Raw genomic sequence first — 21229 nt, 5'->3', positions numbered from 1 at the left:
TTAGATTAAAAATAAGAATAATATTATATAATACGAATATAAATCTAAAGTTATAAGAATAAGTTAATAGTATATATGAATTATAATATTTTTGAATATAATTATTAGTTTATCGTTTAAATATAAATAAGTAAATATAGTTATAATATGTTTAGTAATATAGTGAATGCTTTATAAATATATTATTATTATCGTTCTATTAAAGGGTTAAGTTAATGCAAGTTATTATATGTATTATAATTAAACTTTAACTTTCAAAATATATTCTTAACTTTAAAGTAAAAGATAAGTTTAAATAAGCTTAGCATTTAAGCATAATATGCTTACTTCGAATTAGCTAAGTTAATAAAAAGCTTAATATTTCGAAGAACATCAAAATTTTACCGTATAAAAAATATATTTAAAATTATAAGGTTTTCAATTTATATTATAAACAATGGAAAAGGATTACGATTTTTTTACATTTTAAGGAATTCTATTAAAAGAATCGTATAATAATGTAATATATATTTCTATATATATACGAAAGCTTTTTTAATTATTTAATAAAAAATCTATTACTTTAAAAGTTTAACATAATATTATTATTAAATTTAAAAGCAGATTTAGAAAACCGTATTTGATTCTATTAATAATTCCTTATTTTATTTATTATTTCGAAGGACTCGCTATTATGAAGATATGAAAGATATCGTAACCTTTTTTCTATTTAATTTCTTTTATAAAAAAAATTTTTTTTTTCACGTGACGTATAAAACCAAGTACTAGCTCTTTTTAAAAGAAGGTCTCACGTGATTTGATTAATAATAGCTTTTAAAATCGCGTATTTCGAAAAGAGCGACACGAAAAAAGCACGCAAAATATCGTATTATTTTTATTTAATTAAAACGCTCTTATAAAATAAAGACTTTTTTTCACGTGACGTATAAAAATATATATTAGCTACTTATCATACAAGTCCTACGCGATTAGATAAATAATAGCTTTTAAAATTACTTATCTCGAGAAAGGCGACATTAAAAAAGCACGCAAAATATCGTATTATTTTTATTTAATTAAAACGCTTTTATAAAATAAATACTTTTTCTTACGTGACGTATAGAACTAAGTAGTAAGTACTTATTAAACAAGTCTCACGTGATATGATAAATAATAGCTTTTAAAATCGCGTATCTCGGGAAGGGCGATACGAAAAAAGCACGTAAAATATCGTATTAATTTCATTTCATTAAAACGCTTTTATAAAATAAATATTCTTTCTCACGTGACGTATAGGACTTAGTATAAACTGCTTATAAAACAAGTCCCACGTGATTTAATGAATAATAGCTTTCAAAATCGCGTATCTCGGGAAGGGCGACACGAAAAAAGCACGCAAAATATCGTATTATTTTAATTTTATTAAAACGCTTTTATAAAATAAATATTCTTTCTCACGTAACGTATAGAACTAAATACTAGCTACTTATTAAAGAAGTTCTTACGTGATTTAATAAATAATAGCTTTTAAAATCGCTTATCTCGGGAAGGGCGACACTAAAAAAGCACGCAAAATATCGTATTATTTTAATTTCATTAAAACGCTTTTATAAAATAAATATTCTTTCTCACGTGACGTATAGGACTTAGTATAAACTGCTTATAAAACAAGTCCCACGTGATTTAATGAATAATAGCTTTCAAAATCGCGTATCTCGGGAAGGGCGACACGAAAAAAGCACGCAAAATATCGTATTATTTTAATTTTATTAAATCGCTTTTATAAAATAAATATTCTTTCTCACGTAACGTATAGAACTAAGTACTAGCTACTTATTAAAGAAGTTCTTACGTGATTTAATAAATAATAGCTTTCAAAATCGCTTATCTCGGGAAGGGCGACACTAAAAAAGCACGCAAAATATCGTATTATTTTTATTTAATTAAAACGCTTTTATAAAAAAAAATTTTTTCACGTAACGTATAAAACTAAGTATTAGCTACTTATTAAACAAGTTCCTACGTGATTTAATTAGTAATAGCTTTTAAAATCCCGTATTTCGAGAAAAGCGATAACAAAAAACTTAACGTTAAATATATTATCTATTAGCTGAGTAGAAAATAATAAGCTTTAAATATTCTTTTTATAATTATTATTGCTTTATTGAATAAGAAAAGAATCTTAAAAAGTTTTCGTTATTTAAAAAATATCACGTGATAATATAAAAGCGCTAAATAATTTTTAAAATCGAAAATATTTTTTCGAAAAAAAAAATTTAATTAAGAAAAAAAAGGTCACGTGATAATGCTAGCGCCTCGGCGTGACTTTAAATAGTATTAAAAGCGTCGCCCCGATACAAAGCGATTTTTTTTTTGATTTTTTACGCGCAAAATAAAATCATCTCGGGAAGGGCGAACCTGCGTTCGCCCTTCCCGAGGTGGATGTACTGTTAGGCTACCAAGCTACTAAAGTGCTCTGACTACTTATATTGCAGATAGCTTTCTAGAAAATCAATTAGCTTACCTAGCAACCTTTTACTACTTCTTAATATCCTACTTTCAAAACCTAGTTATTAAGACAAGATGGATGGAAAATGCTACTTGCACGCGCAAGGGCTGCGAGGTTACGATCAATCACGGTTTCATTCGTCGTCATCCTTCTCATTCTTATACTCACTCTCCCCTAGCCAACTATCAAGGAAATGAATTCGTATTCATCGGCACCGTAGCACCCACCTGTGTTGGTTTCGCCACGTTCGGCGGCACCGTCCCCAGAACACCATGATGCCAACCGGCCTCCGTCGTCATCTTCGGGCCCAACGGCACCAACTTGGGTCTCACGTAACTCCAACCCGTACAGTTCTTCCACGCCCTGCCACCCTCCTTGACCAACTCGTGCGGAACCTGGATGAACGGGTTATAGTTCTTGAACGGCGAAAGGACGAAGCCGGTGCAGGCTCGGGGCCACGGACAGGAAAAGGCCCACGCTTCGCGGGGGACGATATTGAAGTCGTCCCATGAGATTGACCTCGGCTCGGCAGGGGCTTGGTACTGCACGCTGGAGACGGACTGGGGCGCCATGGTGAGTGTTACGTCCGTCAAGGTCGGACCACACGGCGCAGTGCGGACGGTGAGTCCCTGGCCCGCTGAGCGGTAGTAGGCCGTCACGGAAGGATAGACGAGGTACACACTAGGCGAAGTGAAGGTTTCGCCGTGGAAGACAACTGTGTTCGGATGGCCTGGCATCGTTGGCTTCGGCGTGAGGGTGGTGCCGTTCTGAGCGCAGAAGTCGCCGGAGACGGTTGTCACGGGCCAGTAGTACATGGTGCCGGTGTAATCGGCGCCGACGGTGCATTCGGCACGATCAGGCTTCACAGGGCAGTCCCATTCGGGTTGGACGCAAGGTGGGACGCGGAATTGGACGATGTCGTCCCAGGTTGTGGGGTAGTCGCTTGCGGTAACTGCTGCGGAGGTACTGGAGCTCCATGATGACCAGAGCTGGCTACATTTATTGCTATCTCTGGAGTAGGTGCATGTCGGGACGATGTTGGTAGTGTGGTACCGCTCGGGGATCCATGTGGTATAGTTGAAGTACGTGGAATAGCTCGTTGCTAAAGTGGTTGTTGGTGCCCGAGAGACCTCTCTTGGGCGTCCATCACAGAGTGTTGTATATTGCATGTTGTCATAGTTGACAGTCTCTTGGTTGAAATATGTTTCGATGTATGTGGAAAGAACTTCTGTTGTCCCTGGATACTGAGATATCATCTGGGTAGCGTACGAGTTCGACCGATAGGAGCTCCATGAGTTCCAACAGGCATCCGGAGTCGCTCTTCTGACAACTGGCGGAGGGGTTATTCCTGGTGGAGCTGGCACGGCGCAACTCGACAGCACTGGCAGCAAAAGGAAGAGCAGCATGCTCAACAACGATGTAGTAAGGGTATGGTCGAACATGATGTTGAACACGCAACGTAGACGCTATAAAGCTCGTTCTTCTAACCAGAAGATACTGAGTACATATATACTCTTCGGACCAAAGGTCTCCGTAGTATAGTGATCCGGGCTGAATACATCTCAAGCGTCGGAACATATCATGCAATGCGATATTAGGAAGTGCATGCAAGAAAAAAGATCTGTTCGGGTGGCGTGACGACGCCATACAAGGCAGTCATCCCCAGACATAGAAATAGAACGGAACAAAAACAAGAAACAAACATCTCGTAGGAGAAGGGTGCCATATCGGAGGGTTCCCTCACTCGTATTGACGCAGCCTTGTACATGGTAATATTGGTGGCGTAACTATATTATTGAGCATGACACGTCGTAAATGCGGGAGAGAGAATTGAACTTGCGTGAAGAATGTCCGACTACCAGATGGTTAAAGATGGCTGCCAACCAGAGCCCAAAGTCGTGCATTCAGGGCTGAAAGATGTGCAGGTGCCTAGAGACAATACCACCGTCTCGGGTGCCACTATCACATAAAGACGGTATCTACCATTTACGGCGATTCGGTAAGCAGGAGTTGTTTATCAAACGTGCCTTTATTGTGACGACCTCAATGAGGATATCAAAGAAATACAGTTTAATAGGATTGATGTAAGCCGAGGCTCTGGTTTCAGATATTCTTTCTCTATCTCGTTTCCACGCTTAGTTTTCTCCCTGTCTATCGGGTTGTGTTGTCCCTGTCTATCGGTTTCTATTGATCTTCGAATCCCATCGCGCTCGGCATATCTATCCTCGATGCCTGGAGGCGTATTATCTATCTACCACTAAAGGAGGCGTTGAGTCCCTCCCACTATCCCTCAGAATCATACAGCACAAACCACCACTCAATCTCAACCCCAGCTGCGGCTTCACCCGTTACTTCCTCTGCCGCGTAATTTCAAAGGCCCTCAGCAGCCCCTCCACCGTCGTGCTCACGTTCTCTACCACAACCGGCATCCGTCCCCAGGTCCCCTCCTTCATGACGGCTACCAGCGCCAGGTACTTGTTCACTTCCCTCAGCAGCACCGGCCTCTTCCCATCCGTCAGCACGATCGTGCTCTCGGCTTCCTTGCACGCGACCTGGTCCTCCAGCTTCTTATTCCATGGCTCGCCCTCGAGTGCGGAGATGTAGGGCGCCGGCCGGTCCCACCCGTAAATCTCAGAAATGTCGACGATAACATCGATGTAGTCAGAGCAGATCTCGTAGGAGGGCATGTCCATGGGGGAGGAGTCGGTGGCGATGTAGATCTTGCTCAGGACGTCGAAGAGGTAGGCCTTCTCGAAGCCGGAGGCGCGGCAGAGGTTGTTGAGGAGCGCTTCCAGGGTGGGCAAGTGCGGGATGAGTTTTTGGATGACCTTCGAGAAGGCTTCGAAGATGGAGTGGTTGTAGATACTCGTGAGGTGGAAGTTGATCGGCGCGTTTTCCACCCCGCGATCAGACAACTCGTCCTGGATTCTCATGGTGATGTCTCGTTGGATATCCAGTTTGTAGTCTTCGGAGAGGCCATCAACTTTGTGAATGAAGACTTCGATGTTGACGTTTGGGTAATGCGGTTGCAGGCTGAGGATGGTGGCGTTCAGGCGCGTGATGGCTTCGAGGTAGTCGTCTTGCGCGTCGATGACCCAGATCAGGGCACCGATCTCGCCGAAGATAGCATCGACATCGAACGAGTCGTCGAGGAAGTCGACCTGGCCGGGGAAGTCCCAAACCTGGAAGTCCATGAAGGAGCTGGGGCACGTGTTTCAGTTGCGAACTGAGCGAGAAGAGAGGGGGGAACGTACTGCATGGAGTCTTTCTGGATACGAGCCGTCGACTCGAGAAATAGGGTTTCGTTGGGTGGCATCTTGTGGAAGACCACGCTTGAGATGGAAGATTTGCCACTCCTGCCCATGGTCAGCGATCACCGCGCTCACCAATCTCAGCAAACGATGAGATCGAGTACCAACCTTCTCTGGCCCATCAATAGCAGCCTCGGTTTTCCCTTCGCAGCAGGACCGGGCGCGGGGGCTGGCGCTGAAGCCGCATTGTTCTTTTGCGCGGTAGATCGATTCTGCTCGTAGATACGTTCAAGATTTAGCTGGGCTGGACTGATATGCCTGACGGGACCTTGACGCGCAGGACCGTTGTATTTGCCATCCAGCTTGGTCCTGCGCCGTCCGTTGTGAAGAATTGCAGGTGTGAGCGCAGGCATGATGGATAACAAACAGTGAAAATAAAAAAGACTATTGAAATGAAGATGAATCAGACGAAAGCCTGCATATTGACAGCCGCGAAGTGGGTGGATAGCAACAATGTTGGTGTTGGTGTTGATGCTGTTGCGTGGCAAAGAGAACCAAAGCCGAACTCGTCTGAACTGAAGCGAGACGCGAAAGACGCGAGATTTGGCCACATCGCTTGTGATAATCGCAGCGGAGATTCGGATTACTCCCTTTGTCTTGTTTGCGCAGAATTTAGAGAGAGAGAGAGAGAGAGAGAGAGAGAGAGAGAGCAGCTACCAGATATCAAAAGGGGTCCACGGGACTCGGCAGCAGAGGCAACGAAGCAGGATCTCGGTACAGGGACAGCAACGGGAACATGCAGAACCCCTAGCCAAGCTTTTCTCATATCAGACGAGGTATGTACATTGACTTACTGACTGGTGATTTTACCACCAAACAGGATAGGCTGAGGCAGACAGCGAACAAGCATGAAATGCAAAGTTATCATAGCTGACCTGATCTGATCTGAGTCAGAAAGCAATGGTTGGCTCTTTTCGCTCTTGATCCTATTCAGTACTACCGAACTCAACCAAGAGAAGGAGGGCTAAGGGATGCCGTGTACCTGCTCTCGCTTTTCAGCTATAGTAGCCAGCCAGGTAGTCGGTCGGTTGGTTGGTCCTCCAAACCAGTGCACGGCAGAGAAAGATAGAAGAGGGTGGAGAGGAAAAGATCATGACGATGAAGATGATGAAGAAGAAGAAGAAAACAAGAGAAGGGAAAAAGATTGGAGATGGAGCAGAAAGACGGAATGACAACGCAGCATGACCGCGGAAGCAAGATCACGTACATACCTCCATCTGTGCGACGACGCAAGGAGGTGACGATGGTCACGGTGACGGCGACGATGCCGATGTCTCGGGTAGTGAGTGAGCTTCGGATCCGATCGGGCCGAGATGAGATGGGATGGGATGGGATCGGGCTCTGGAGGGCGGGAGGTGAGGAGAGGTGAAGCTATTCCGGTCCGCCGGTGATTCAGTCAGTCAATCGGTCGCTCGGTCGCTCGGTCGCTCGCTCGATCTCTCTCCTGCTGTTTCTTGTCAACAGATAGAGGAATAGACAGATAGATGGATAAATACCCAGGGCAAGAGATAAGATGGGGTGAGATGGGATGAGATGAGCTCTGCTGCTCTTTTATATTGCCTATTCACTCATCTCGTCAACATCAACGAATGGTACTCAACTGATTCCCCATCCATCTATACACAAGGTGACAGATCACATTACTTACATACCTGCTATCGCACGCAGCCTTGTCTCATGAAGGCCGAAGGGGGGTTTTGCTTTTCCCCTAATTCCACGTCGCAACCCGCCCAATCTTTTCTGCAATTCCTTTGATACGTGATGGTGGTGGTGGTGGTGGTGGTGATCTCTGGCGAGAGTCGAATGGTGATGATTTGATATGATCTTAGAAGTTGGATTTTGGATGTTTTGGTGTTCTCCTTCACTTCCACCCACTCCTTCCACCGCGCTTGCTCCGCCAAAAGTAAAAGGAGCTTGGCGAGCGGGGCGGAGACGGGGACCGCCTGGGTACCTGGTACGAAATTCAACGACTCTTTGTTTACTTACCTACTTTATTGATATACATATATATGTGTATGTATGTATGTATGTATGTATGTATGTATGTATATATAAATACAAATATCTCACGCACGCTCACCTTAAATCTCACCTCCATATAAATCAACAAAATTACTACTATGTGCAAGTTTATCCCTCTTGATTCTCTCTCGTTCCCTCTCCTCTCCCATCTCTTCTTCCTCCCCCTCCCCTCCCTCCCCCGGACGCTTCTCCGTGACCGACACACAGGATACAGATACAGATACAGGTCACCCAGACACAGTGTAACCGCCGTCCGACATGAGAGTCGATCTCCGTGGCACAAGATATCTACCCTCGACAAACCGGCAGGCCCCCATGTTCCAGATGCACTTTCGCTCGTGCCCTCTTCTGTGGCACCCATGCGGTGCGGTGCTCTCCTGTGCTCTGCTGACCGTCGTGAGACCTACTTCGTATATATATATATATATATATACGTACACACATATCACCAGAGCGAGAGACACGCACCGTGTCATGGAAGCAAGCAGGTTGGGGCATTTTGTCAAAAAAGTATTCGGAATCTACCGATATCATTGACTACTGGCACTGCCGTGTGGAACATGCTACGGGCCATGTTCAAACCCACTCGATATGCATGAGTGAGTAGGCATACTCGCTCCAAACTCCTCGCTGGTGAGCGTCAGAAAGACCCGTTAACCCAATACACCCAGAAGAACACTGTCCAACCCATCACCGAATCCCATCAGACCCCATGTCCCCGCATCAGGGGTGCCCATCATCTATCCGTACATGCATGCCATACCTTCCCCCCAGGTCTCGCGAGCCCCCAGATTGCCCCCCATCCATTTTGTTCCCGTACCCGGCCCCATCCAGAATCACGCCTTCCCGAACATCGTAGCAATAAAACTCTTCCGTCGACTCATCTTCCGCACCTTCTCCGCCTTGATATCCGACTCCCTCGTCACCGCCGGAATGGAGGGCAGTGGTGGCGTCTCGTTGCTGCTGTACGTAGAGGTACTCAGTATGGACTCTTCGTGGGTCGGCAACGGCCCCATCCTCATCCCCTGCAGACTCCTCATGCTGTGCCTCTTGCGACTCTTGCTTGTCCCCCTGCTCAGACTCCTTTGCACACTGGCAGAGCTATCCGTCGTCTCCTTCTCCAGTTCCTCGATCTCGCCTGCCACGGTTTTGCCGTCGTTCGCGAGGTTCTCTTCGGCGACGGCGACGAACTTGATGACGCCTCGCCGCGGCCCCACTCCGAGAGATTCTTCCATGTGGGCGGCGAGGAGGGCGGCATTACGCTTGTTCGTCACGGGCTGTAGTTGGCAAGGCAGGGCGGTGATGGTCAGGTTGTAGGCGGGATCGAAGTTTCCCCCAAAGAGCATGCAGTGGGAGTGGATCAGGGAGACGACGATGGAATTCTCGGGGCGCTGGTATCGGTTCGAGAGGTAGTAGGAGAGGTCCGTGATGAAGGAGTACTCGTCGTGGACCTGCCCACCATGCACATCAGTACCCGCATGCTTGCTCGTGGGCGTGGGGTTGGTGGGGTTGGGGAAATAGCTACTATGACATTGGTCCTGACATCTGCAACGATCATGGACTCCTTTGTGACTCTCTCTCTGGCCGCCGAGTTTGATCGGCATGCAAAGACCTCCCCAAAGTACTGGCTCCTCTTCTGCGCCAACTGCTTCCGCTCGGGTGTCTGGAGGTCGGCGAGGAAGGCCTCGTCGCCGGGCGCTCCACGCTCGAGGTGTCTGGTAATCCTGCGCTCCTCCCTCGTTGTCGCACTGAGCGGGCTTCCTCTGGGGCTCGCGTGGCGCATCGCCCTGTTGTTGGTGCCGCTCTCTGCCGGAGAAGGCGTGAGAGGTATCACAGATCCCGAGCTCACTCTCCGTCGATCGTGAAACAGGCCGTCGTCGTCCGTGACGTCGTATCGTTGCGAATCTGCATCAATGGTTCGGAGCGAGGCTGGCATTTCCCTCCGGCGACTCGCGACCAGGCCGGTGAAGGGAGAAGGGTGGAAGAGTAGAAGTGCGAGAGAGAAATTGCGAGAAGAGGTCGGTCGGTCGAGAGAACAAACACCAAGTACTTGTACTTCTCGAGTGAACTGAGCTGCGGTCGGTAGGTAGCACAGCGGGAATGAATCGAGGCAGAGATCAACAGAACTATCTCGTTGCTTTGATTTGATTTGGTCGAGCAGCCGTTGGAAGGATGAATATGGTGTGACGGGTCTTTCCTGTATGCTGTCTGTATGCTGTCTGTATCCTGTCTGTATCCTGAAGTGAAGGGAATAAATGAAGCGACGGGATGGGGCAGCGCGTAGAGTGGGAAAGGGGGGAGAGAGTTGTAAAAGTAGAGAAGAGCAGAGGAGTGGAGAGGATGGTGTAACCACGATGCTTCCCTCTTTACATAGGTAGCGGTAGGTAGCGGTAAGTCCTCTTCACCGATGTACGTAGTAGTACTTACCTACGAGCGCCTAGGTAGGAAAGTAGTACCTACCAGCAGTACCGGTACCTGTAGGTAGGTACCGGTAGGTACTACAATCCACTTACCTTCCTATCTCTGTCCAAGTGCGCCAGGTAAAAGTCCGGGCGTCGCAGGAAGCCGCGACTCCATGCGCGCACAGGCATTGGCATCATCGATACTGATAGATACTGATAGGGACCGTAGGTACTGGTACGGTAGGGTACTCACAATACCATGCCAGGACCAGTACCGAGGTGGGAGTTGGAGATGGCATAGCGCACATACCGGTATCTATGCGATGCAGGACGGTGGCATCGTGGCCGCAACGCTGAACTGCGACCAGAGGCAGAGGATATGAGGACGATATGCGGAAGATGCTGATGGTCCACAGGCAGTGAGCCAGGCGAGCAAGCAGCCATCGGAAAGCGATATGGGTGCATCCCGCTACTTGACACTACAGTACTACCTATACGTACGATACGTACGATACGTACGATACGTCCGATACGTACTATACGGTACGTCCTACATATACTACCTACGCGTACGCGTACGCCACCTACGGAGTGTCTAGAGTTTGGCAGAAACAAGAGCTGACTAATGCAGATCCACAACTATCTTTTGGAAGCGCGGGGAGATGGCTTTTTTCGACGTCCTCCTTACGGAAACATCTGCAAGCGGACCGACAGATGATTCAATCTTGATCGCAGACTGCAGTGCCGCACCGACTTGGAGAGCTGCGAGAGACGAGAGTCGAGAGTCGAGACGACACGAAACCAACACATCCTACACATTAATCCCCTCCGTAAACAAGAGTCCTCCGCTCCTCAAGGGGTCTGAGCATCAAAGGGTCTGAGCACGACGATCACAGGCTGAGTTTTCACCCCCACTAAGTAGTACTATAGGTAGGTACCATTAGAATTGGATTCCACATCAGTCAAACCGAAACCGGAGGTGTCTGTTTATTATGGCCCATCCTTAGATCTGCCGCTGCTCAAGGAGGCAAAGACCATGGAGATTCTTGAATCTTCATCTTCCTCTCTCATCTCTGTCTTGCAAGCTGCGTGCTCTACCCATGAAACGAGTGGGGGGGAGGCAAAGCACCAACTGTCGTACGGAGTCATCAAAGTCATGTCCCCACCGCACGGGTATATCATCTCATCTCCATCCATTCCGTCACGCCGAGAGATCCAAAGGAGAAAAGGAGAAAAGGAGAAAAGGAGAAAAGTGCTGCGCGCTCAAGTAACAATCCAAGGTCCCCTCTCGTCTACGCCCTGCCATCTAGACACTTCTATTTCAAAACTGCTTTCCGTATAGCACCAGATTCCATATCTTGGCGAGAACGTTGGCTACTAATCCCATCATCGCGAGAACGATGAAGATATTGCCGATTTCCCACCAGTGCGCGAGCTTGACTTCTGTCTCGATGTAGTTGCCTTGATCGGTGCCAGATGACACCCCTTGTATTGCGGACGGATCGCCGGGAAAGCGGCCGCTGCTTAAGTATTGCTCGATGAAGCTGTCTTTCTCGTACCAGCGCTCTCGCATCCAGAGCTCGAATCTGTCGGGGTCGTCGAGGGGCATATCTTCAATGGCGAAGCGGCGCCAGTACATATTTACGGATGGCGGCGGTCGTCCTTGAAGGTACATGGAGCGGAGTGTGAAGAGGTCTTGGCCGAATTCCCCTCGTCTGTGTCTATCAGCGGAGGTTACAGGAATGGATGGATATGGACAAAACTTACGGAACGCCCTCATAGGCCAGGGTACAGTCGTAAACATAGTCAACTGTGCCCTTCAGCTCATTCAAGCAGAAAAAGGAGCCAGTGCTTCGAGGAAGAAGGACATGCTCCATATCCTTGATTCCCTGCTTCTTCGCCCAGGCAGCACTCTTCGCTCTCCCGTTATCACTTGCGTTCGTGCCTTCCGGGAAAAGAAGCAGCCACATAGGGTCGAGTCCGGAAGTCCCGGATAATGGTCCAGCATGTCTCCCCTTCAATTTTTGTAATCGGTATGCCAACCGAGGCTGGTCGGTCGACATCTTCCGTGACATAAACACGAAGCCGTAGAAGCGCATGCCCCAGCCAATGATTGGGACATGCTTCAGGGACTCCTTCAATATGATGTAGATGTGGCCGTGCAAGCGCGGCCTGTTCGTGTAGGCAATCCACCACAGGTAGAGCCAGTCCGAGTAGATCTGCAGATGTCAGTTAGTAGTGCAGCGGCCTGTATCTCCCAGGCTATATTCGGCATACCTGATGGTTAGCTATCATGACTATCCGCTCCGGGAAATGGCATTCCACTCTCCCATCCGCAGTCCTTTTCAACTGCCCTGCCACCGACGCATCCCCGCTGATCCGCACCACAGTCGGCGCCCACCAGCTCGTCAAGGTCGTCACGAAGATGCCGAAGGACTGTTTCGTCAAAGCCATGTAGGCATAGTAAAAGTCCCTATTGATCCAGTAGAGCGGCGCGCCGAGGAGTTGCGTCGCAACAATGCTGCGCTTGTCAGCTCCTATTCCGACACAACAGAGAAGTCGGCCGGCTTACGTGCAGCACGACGAGAAGAAGTAGAACACTGCGACCAAGAGCCGTAGAATCTGCACCAACCCGTGGTGCTTGATCTCCCCTCCTGGGTGTCCCAACTCGACCTTCGCCTTCTCGGTTGTGGTTGTGGTTGTGGTCATCGCCGCCGACCTCGTCGCCGTATTCCGCTGCCTCGACTCCGCCGCCATGGTTGCCAGCAGTCCCGTCTCTTCGCAGATACAGTCGTCCGCTCGTATTTTGATGCGTGTCTCCTTGAGATATCAAGTCCAGTCTAGTCCAGCCAGTCCAGGTCGAGTGTCGTCTGCGGTCCCGACAGTTCCGTGCCACTGGCTATGTTAGCTTCATCGAATGACTCGACGCAATGCGCCGGGAATATGCATACGGGGCTTTCAATCTGAAATATTCATCTCGAAATGGTATGAAATTCGTATGGTCGTCGTGGTAAAGATTCAGAAATTTGACTTGTTTGCTTACGGACTTCCATTCATTCGTAGGACTTTACATCTCGATTTGATCCTCGTCGAAAGCTTATCTTATCGTGAGCCTGGCCGAACGTCCCATCGCGTGGAGCGACGACGCGACCGAGAAAGGGCGTGATTCGACATCATGATTTACGGAACACGAATCAACAATAAACTCGGACAGCTTTATTGTCTCAAATAAAGGAAGTCTTTGGGACCATTGTTGTTGTAACAATGCGCCAAGAACCCCCAAACCACGACCCTCATTTTCCTCCTCTTTCTGTCCTCACCAACACCAAAACCAATACATCACGCGACGAAAGATGATCCCGAGGAGGCTACCGCGGTGTAAAAATGTATGGAAGAGGTATTTCAGCAGAACGCCAGCACAAAGAGAGATCCTCGATGCCGATAGTCTCCCAGATAGAATTATCCCCAGATATCAAGGTAAATCAATAACATACGTTTCCTGTTCAACTCCAAGCTTCCCTGACGATGAACAGCAACTCCCAACAGCGACCTCCTCTCCCTAATATGGCCGTCGCCCCCTCGAAACGTCCTTGTCATCAAGAAGAAGGAAGCTCCCTTAGCAACAGCCTCTCTCCTCGAATACGCAAAACACATCAACTCCAACTACGACCATGTCTCTTTCATCCTCGAGCCAGCAGTCGCGGCACAGCTGCACGAAAAACTCCCGTTCCCAGTCTTCACGACCAGCACTCCGGGAGATCTTGTCCAAAAGGTGGACATGACAACAACCCTTGGTGGAGACGGCACAATCTTACACGCTTCCTCGCTCTTCAGTACAGAACTCCATGTTCCCCCTATCTTGTCGTTTAGTATGGGCACGTTGGGGTTCCTGGGCGAGTGGAAATTCTCTGAGTACAAGAGGGCGTTCAGGGAAGTCTACATGTCAGGCGCAGGTACCGGATCCCCCCTCTTGCAAGACCAGAAACACCCGCATCTCGAAGGTGTCACCCCTTTCGCCGGGGATGGCGTGACCGGCTGGTCGAGTGTGAGAGGGAAATCCATGGGCCCATCACGCAGCTCTAAAGTACTCCTGCGGAACCGTTTGAAGGTTGGTGTCTTCGACGCAAATGGAGACAGGGTGCTCGAAGAAGATAGCGCAGTAAGTGCAGTGGGAGATGTACACGCCATGAACGAAGTCATCATCCACCGAGGAAAAGAAGCGCATCTGGCCATCATCGAAGTCTTTGTCGGGGGACGGTTCCTGACAGAAGCTGTGGCGGATGGGATGATCATTTCTACCCCTACAGGGAGCACGGCGTATAGCTTGAGTTCTGGGGGGAGCATCATCCACCCGCTAGTTAGCAGTCTCATGTTGACGCCAATTTGTCCGCGGAGTCTGTCATTCAGACCGTTGGTTCTTCCCGCTAATACCCCGATCACGCTGCGGCTCAGTGAGAAGAATCGGGGTAGGGAGCTGGAAGTCAGCATTGACGGCAGAAGACGGAGTATTGGCGTAGGCGTGGGCATGGAAATTAGAGTCAACGGCGAAGATATCGTGAAAGGAAAGGAATGGGTTGGCGGCGTCCCCTGTGTGATGCGAGGTGCCAAGAGCGGTAACGAAGATGACGATGGCTGGGTAGGAGGTTTGAACGGGCTGTTGAAGTTCAATTATCCGTTTGGGGGCGAAGAGTAGGTGTATATTCCCCGGAAACTATGATGAAGCACGGAAGATGTTGGAGGGCAATGAATGTATCATGCTGTAAGATGCTAACGCAGCAACGGCTTACTGAGCAGCAGATGACTTGAGAATACGACCCTCCTCCTCTACCTGATCCGCAGTCTCTCTTCTATCACCTCCCATCTCCCGTCACTCCGTCTTCTCTCTTGCCTCTTCTCCCACCTGCAAATCCAACCTCACGACCCCGTCCCCTTTGGTTTCGCCTTTTCCCGCACTTCGTCCCGCCGCCTCCAAACCCACCACTGCCCGTCCCTTCTTCGCTTCCAGGCCCAGCCAAGCTCCCTCGTCTTCTCCCTCTCCTTTCCTCTCTCCTTCTTCATCGTCCCTCTCTTTTTCTCTCTCCTTCTTCTCCTTCTTCACCCTCCCTCTCAGCTTCTTCCTCCACTCGCTCTCCCCTTGCATCTCCACCTCGACCAAGCTGAGCTCACTCAAAACACTGCTCGTCCTCCTCAGCCCGGCGGCTCCCTGTGCCTCAGCCACCCCTTTCGTCCCTTCTCCCTCCCCCGTCTGAAATGGGCACTTTCTCTTCGAGCATTGCGCTTCCGAACGCACCATGATGCAGGAGATGAGATGCCCGATGTTGAACCTGTATCTGCAATACCTCGGCTTGGGTCTCGTGTGATGCCCGCAGGGCGCATGCGTCGTTATCTGCTGGGTGCACATCGCCGCTCGTCACCCTTCTTCCTACCGTACATGTGTGTGATGATTCGATATTTGTTGAAGGAGTCATCTCTTTTTCTGTTCTGGACGAGAAATCGTTTGCTTAAGCTGGGACGAGGAGTGCGCTCAGTGTTCCGTAGTTGAACTTACGTCTTGACCTGATGCCCGAAGCTTAGCTGATAGACGGATGTATTTCGACTCGTGCACGCCCGTATGGCCGTAGGCGTAGGGAATCTGGCTGTGTGATGGAGGCCTTGGAGTCAAGACGTCAAATTCAAGCTCAAAATGATGAACCCGACACAGTCAGTCAGTCAGTCAGTCAGCTTGCAAAAGAAGCCGAAAATAGAAAGTGTCACGTCAAACGAGGTACAGAGACGCGTCAATTTTCCCACGCCCTTACCATATCCGGAACCGAAGGTAACTTTGTGACTTTTCGTGCCGGCCGTGGTAGGGGGCTCGGGCAAGCATTCTTTGTTAAAAAAATATATCCAATTTTTTAAGACACCTGGCTCTCGCTTCAGTCGCCCCTTTTTCCCTTCGACCTGTCTCGGCTCCTGTTTGTTATTTTCTATTCTCGCTTAACTTAACCTCTTGGACGACTAGAGAAGCACACACGGGGGGGGGAGCTTGTATGTAAATTTGTAAAGCAGGGTTTGGAGTTAGGAAGAGGAAGAGGAAGAAGAAGAGGAGGAGGAGGAAAGGGAAAAGAATGAAAAAAAATCGATCAGGTGGGATGATGATGATGATGATTCAAGATTGATTTACGAGTGTCATGTCAGTCACGCAACTCACGCAACTCACGCAACACATACAGTGTTTGCAGCTTGAACGGGGTCAGGAAATCGAGATGTGGGTGTGTGTGTGTGTGTGAATGATGATGATGTATGTGGACGACATTCGGTCGCTAAATAAGTAAGTAGGTAGGGCAATGGGGGGAAGAGAGGGGGCTTTGCGGCGATTCCGAGTAATTTTGGGTGAGGAAGGGGGTGGGTGATTCACGACTCTCCTCTTCCAGCACCACAATCAAGCACCACCCAGTCAAGCACCACGGTCAAGCACACGCTTCTTCCACTTCAATCGCCCTCGAAAAAGTTTATTAACCCTCCTCTCCCCCCTTCTCACTTCCGATGACCCATCAAACTCTTAGAATCTTTTCCTCTCTTGGCCCTCTCAGCCCCAAGAAACAGCCAGGCCTGACCAGCACTACCAGCACCTGGAACGATAACCCCCTACCAAACAAAACGAAGCCTCAGCTAGCAAGCAAGATGTGCTATCAGACCAAAGTCAGCTACATCTGCCGCCACTCGCTCCGAGCGCCCCTGGTGCTCTGCTACAGGTGTTATCCGCACACCATCTCCAAGACCCTTGTCAACCACCCAACACTCTGCCCATCCTGCTCGAACCTCAGCAGCGGGATCCTCTCGAACGCATATGTCTCGCAACTCTTCTACCACCCGCAGGTCATCTACACCCCACAGACCCTGCCCCACTTCTCCTATGTCCCAGCCGTCAGCTACTACCCCGCCCAACATCCACAGCAGACGCGGTACGCCGCAGCTCCACAGCCGACTCCCGGCCCAGGCTCAAACGGAGCGCCACTCCCCGTGTCCGCGGCCGCGACGAGTGAGGATAGGATGGAGCTCGTAGGGGGTAGGTGGCAGGTGGTGACGCACTACACGTTCCCGGCCGGCACATCGCCGCATGCGCCCCAACAGCCGGCGTCTCAGGAACCGCCTTCCCCGCCTCCCCCGCCTCCTCCGCCTCCTCCGCCGCCGCCGGGAGCGGACAGGGGGTGGAATCCAGTGCACGGGATGGACACTGGTGCGTTACCGCCGGGCTGGGCGCCGGGGGGTCCGACATCGAGATCGAGTAATGTACCGTATCCAAGAAGCTGGTGGAGTGTTTGAGCTAACTACTTGTAGGGCAGTAACTCAAATACCGGCCCTGCGCCGGCTCGGAACGATGGGGATGGAGGTGGGAGGTCAAGCTCTGCGAGCGGTGCTGTTTCGGGATCAAATAATGGATGGGGCAGTGCATCGGCTACTGGATCAGTTACTGCGTCTTTGGAGCCGACGGGAACTGGTAGCGTGGCTGCGACTGTAGGAAATAATAATGTCGCTGCTGAAAACGCCGGCGCGGGATCCTTGGTATCGATGGCGAGTTCAACGCTTAACGCGCTGACGGAGGCGAACACAACTGCTAACACGGGGAGGGCCGCGAGGCGGAGTAGTGTTTGACGAGCGGTTTCCAGAGTGTGTATATGAGGAAGCAATGGAGGGGGGGGGGGGGGTGAGAAGAGTGGTGTGTGGTATTGGTGCTTCGGGCGTTGAGCTACTTAGTCAAGAAACTGGCAGGAAACTTGGGTTATGTGCATACATGGATCTTCCGAACAATCACCGTCACCTCCTGGATGGACATTAACGATGCGTAGATATATGATGAATGGAATAAATCACCGTTATCGCGTGTTATATGCTCTGTGGACTCTCCTGTCTGTTTATATGCATTAACCATATCTCATATGGATTCATCGGCCAGCGGAAAAGGACACCACGGCCCATTTTCCACTCCAAGCCCACTCACGCTTTCCGCTCTCGCCACCCCCTCCCTCCATTGCTCTCAGCTCCTCGTCTTGGCCTGGCTTGAGACCGACCACGACGTCGGCCTTGCATGTCCTCAAAGCAAGAACATTGACGCCGGATCCGGGGCCGAGAGGACCGATGGCTTCTGTGAATGGTGTGGTGGGATCCCACATGCCCTGTGATGTGTGTGTCAGTCACGTTTCCTGTAAGTTTGGCGGGAGGGTTTGCTTGCATCTCCAGTCAACTTTCTGTAATTTAGATCTCCCTTGAAAATAACAAGCTCGCTTTCCTTTAGATCCGCGTGAAGTCTCGGAGCGGTGCCTGGCAATCTCCAGAAGCTGCCTCCTTCAGTCCAGAACCGGTTTGAGCGAAGCGTCAGTTGTCCTTCAGCATGGAACTTACTCCACTCCGAGAACAAGAATGACAGTTCGTCGATCTCTTTTTGGTTGAGTGGGGTTGGTTTCTTGTCGGCAGCTTGTTCGTCGGCCGAAGGCGTTGAGTAAAATGCTTGAGGTGCTGCCAAGGCATTAAGAAGAGCCGCGAAATCACCTGGCAGGACGTCTGAAACGAACCAGGGAATTGATTTCGGGTGCAGTATGACATTCGTGGCAAGGTTGGCAGAAAGGAGGAATCCAGCTAGGATGAGGTCCACATACAGCTCGAAACCAGCATTATCCAGCACGATATCAACCTGCCTGTACTTCTTCCCATCCACCTTGGCTTTTTTCAGGGTATCGTAGGCAGCCTCCAGATCATTCACGATGATGTTCTTCTCTGAATTTTTCCGTGCTTCCGATCCTTGGAGTTTCTGGATATCCTCGTACGTAAGAGATGTCAGGAGTGACAGATCCGTAGCATTTCCCCACAAACAGATTTCGCACATCTCCATGAAGAGGATCTTCTCTACCTCAGCAATTTCCTTCTCGGACTTCTCGTCTTTGCTCTTCATCTCATTTATCAGCTCGTGGTACCGGCCCGCGAGTTCGATAACGGCTGGGCGCGAGGAGCGGAAGGTGGACATCTTTTGGACAGCAAAGACATCGTAGGACTTCCAGTACTTGGAAAGTGCAAAGGAGGTTGCGATCCGTCTGGTTGACGTTAGCACTTCCGCAGAAGCAAAGCCTTGGAGACTAACCGGTAGAGGTAGCATTCTGCGTAGAGCCAGGGAATATTGAACCAGGAGGGGTTTCCCAATTGCTCCAGCTCCTGATTGTACCCTGCAACATCCGCCTCCCCATCATCCAGCAGAGGCCTGGAATTGTCAGCCCGTTCTTTGCATATCCCGCAACTCATACGTTAACTTCCGATCGTGCTGCAGCTCGTATTTGAGCTTTGCCAGCTCCTCCACGATTCTCTTTCCCTCGTCCCGCTTTGCCTCGTCTGCTGTGTCCGATACGGCCTTGTAAACATCGTCGATTGCTCCAGTCTTTCTCGGTCAGCTCTTTTCTGTTCCTGGAGACTTTCCCCTTACGAGAATGATCGGCCAGCGGTCTCTCGCAGAGATGTATGCAAAGGATGTCTTGTCCGAGGTAGAGGAAACCGCTGGAGTTTCTCGTCAGTTACGTTATGCTCTCGCAGAAAGATCGTAGGCTCACAGGTCTTGGTATCGTACTCCATAATGATGATGCAGCAAAAATCAATTGAAGAAGGCCCGTGGGGGATTGGATACACAATATATGTATGTATCTTGTATGTATCTTGTTTTGAGATGATACATCTGTTTTGAGATGATACATACCGGTATTGTTGATGCCTCGCCATGGAGGGGTCAGAGGGGCAGGCTTTCAATTCTCACGTGACATGATGATTGGGGTCCGCCAAATCAGTAAGTACTTTTACTGTTTCGGTCTTGCTCAGGCTGAAAAGTAGGGATAATAGTGAATCTTAGTGAATCTACTTGTCTCTGGTTATTGTCAGAAAGTGAAGGATCCCAGAAGAGCCAACCTACCGGTACACTGATGCCGATGGAGGACATACTCCATCCACCCTTTGACATCTTCAACACGGGAAATTCTACAACTAATACGTACTGTAGTACGGTAAGTACAATATTACCCCACGTTCTTGGCCCCCGGGTTTCACAAACATAATGTCCGAAGGGAGAGAGGAAGAGAAAGTCCCCAGCCCGACCTGAAAACGTGACTTGGGGTCGAGTGTGATTACGAATACCGGTATCACGAGTATTACGACTACTCCGTACGCCGTATAATCCTTCCACACGTGCCCAGACGGAGAATTGGACGGACGGCAGCAAAAAAGAAGAGACGAAGAAGCCATTCGACAACTAGTTCGCTGCTAAGGTAGGTACCCGATGACGCCCGCAGTCCGTCGGCGGTTAAGCTAGAGTAAATCTGCCCCACGAGGCGTTATTTGTTTTGTTTTGTTTTTCTTTCCTTTTTTTGGGGGGTTGCTTCTGGTCCATGTTTTCTTTTTCCTTTCCTTCTCTCTCGGCATTGCTCGTCTGTACGTGTGGAGAATTCGAGATCCGATAAGCTCGAGTCCTGAGATCGCAATCTGACTGATCTACCTAGGTACCAACTCTTCTCTCGTTCGGCACGACTGCGGGTAGGTAATAATTTTGGGTACGCGCAGCTGGGTCCGGATGTGGCGATCCAGGGAGGGAGGTACCGGTACCGTAATAAGGGAAGGGATAGCATGGCATCATCACGCCTTTGAATTTTCTTTTGTATTAGCGTTTGACGATTGCAAAAGGGGAGGATGGGATGATTGAGTAATACTCTGCCGGATAAGGATGCGGATGCGGATACGAGGGACGAAAGGAAGAGGAAGGATTTGGGCGTGTGGGTAAAGAATTGAAGTCAAGAAAGACAGAGGAGGAGAGAGAGAGAGAGAGAGAGAGAGAGAGGATATGGAAAGAAAAAAGAAAAAAAGTATTACAGCAGTAATCTATCTAGATTCGATGGCGAATCGATGCAGCGCCGGGAGGATTTCTCTTAACCGTTCTGTCGGTTTGTTGACACGGTCGATCATAGTCTGGGCAGTTTGAATCGCCGGACGTGATATTA

At 49.3% G+C, this 21229-nt stretch overlaps 8 protein-coding genes across 8 annotated transcripts; 3 read left to right on the top strand and 5 right to left on the bottom strand.

Annotated features, from left to right (window-relative positions):
* Positions 1-2673: 2673 nt before the first annotated feature.
* Positions 2674-3930, bottom strand: L3040_007335 (uncharacterized protein; the record flags this gene model as incomplete). The annotated part of the gene is made up of 1 exon (XM_007288836.2): positions 2674-3930. The coding sequence occupies one exon, from the start codon at positions 3928-3930 to the stop codon at positions 2674-2676; it is 1257 nt and encodes a 418-aa protein (XP_007288898.2).
* Positions 3931-4836: 906 nt separating this feature from the next.
* Positions 4837-6152, bottom strand: L3040_007334 (uncharacterized protein; the record flags this gene model as incomplete). Its single annotated transcript, XM_007288835.1, has 3 exons — positions 4837-5689; positions 5743-5844; positions 5908-6152. 3 exons carry the CDS (start codon positions 6150-6152, stop codon positions 4837-4839), a joined length of 1200 nt encoding a protein of 399 aa, XP_007288897.1.
* A 2505-nt stretch (positions 6153-8657) lies between these two features.
* Positions 8658-9757, bottom strand: L3040_007333 (uncharacterized protein; the record flags this gene model as incomplete). The annotated part of the gene is made up of 2 exons (XM_007288834.1): positions 8658-9272; positions 9347-9757. The coding sequence occupies 2 exons, from the start codon at positions 9755-9757 to the stop codon at positions 8658-8660; spliced, it is 1026 nt and encodes a 341-aa protein (XP_007288896.1).
* Positions 9758-10482: 725 nt separating this feature from the next.
* L3040_007332 (uncharacterized protein) lies at positions 10483-10941 on the top strand (the record flags this gene model as incomplete). The annotated part of the gene is made up of 4 exons (XM_066156240.1): positions 10483-10502; positions 10592-10642; positions 10709-10766; positions 10855-10941. 4 exons carry the CDS (start codon positions 10483-10485, stop codon positions 10939-10941), a joined length of 216 nt encoding a protein of 71 aa, XP_066011040.1.
* Positions 10942-11544: 603 nt separating this feature from the next.
* Positions 11545-12980, bottom strand: L3040_007331 (uncharacterized protein; the record flags this gene model as incomplete). The annotated part of the gene is made up of 4 exons (XM_007288833.1): positions 11545-11938; positions 11991-12442; positions 12501-12744; positions 12796-12980. 4 exons carry the CDS (start codon positions 12978-12980, stop codon positions 11545-11547), a joined length of 1275 nt encoding a protein of 424 aa, XP_007288895.1.
* Positions 12981-13576: 596 nt separating this feature from the next.
* L3040_007330 (uncharacterized protein) lies at positions 13577-14916 on the top strand (the record flags this gene model as incomplete). Its single annotated transcript, XM_007288832.1, has 2 exons — positions 13577-13700; positions 13757-14916. The coding sequence occupies 2 exons, from the start codon at positions 13577-13579 to the stop codon at positions 14914-14916; spliced, it is 1284 nt and encodes a 427-aa protein (XP_007288894.1).
* Positions 14917-16886: 1970 nt separating this feature from the next.
* On the top strand, positions 16887-17858 carry L3040_007329 (uncharacterized protein; the record flags this gene model as incomplete). Its single annotated transcript, XM_066156238.1, has 2 exons — positions 16887-17495; positions 17544-17858. 2 exons carry the CDS (start codon positions 16887-16889, stop codon positions 17856-17858), a joined length of 924 nt encoding a protein of 307 aa, XP_066011039.1.
* Positions 17859-18148: 290 nt separating this feature from the next.
* L3040_007328 (uncharacterized protein) lies at positions 18149-19820 on the bottom strand (the record flags this gene model as incomplete). Its single annotated transcript, XM_066156237.1, has 6 exons — positions 18149-18379; positions 18436-19291; positions 19339-19455; positions 19499-19629; positions 19675-19745; positions 19799-19820. 6 exons carry the CDS (start codon positions 19818-19820, stop codon positions 18149-18151), a joined length of 1428 nt encoding a protein of 475 aa, XP_066011038.1.
* Between the last annotated feature and the right edge of the window lie 1409 nt (positions 19821-21229).

The sequence above is a fragment of the Drepanopeziza brunnea genome, assembly GCF_022702325.1.
Source record: "Drepanopeziza brunnea f. sp. 'multigermtubi' strain 214-2 chromosome Unknown ctg12, whole genome shotgun sequence".
Classification (NCBI taxonomy): Eukaryota; Fungi; Ascomycota; class Leotiomycetes; order Helotiales; family Drepanopezizaceae; genus Drepanopeziza; species Drepanopeziza brunnea.
This window is presented reverse-complemented; position numbering and strand designations above follow the sequence as displayed.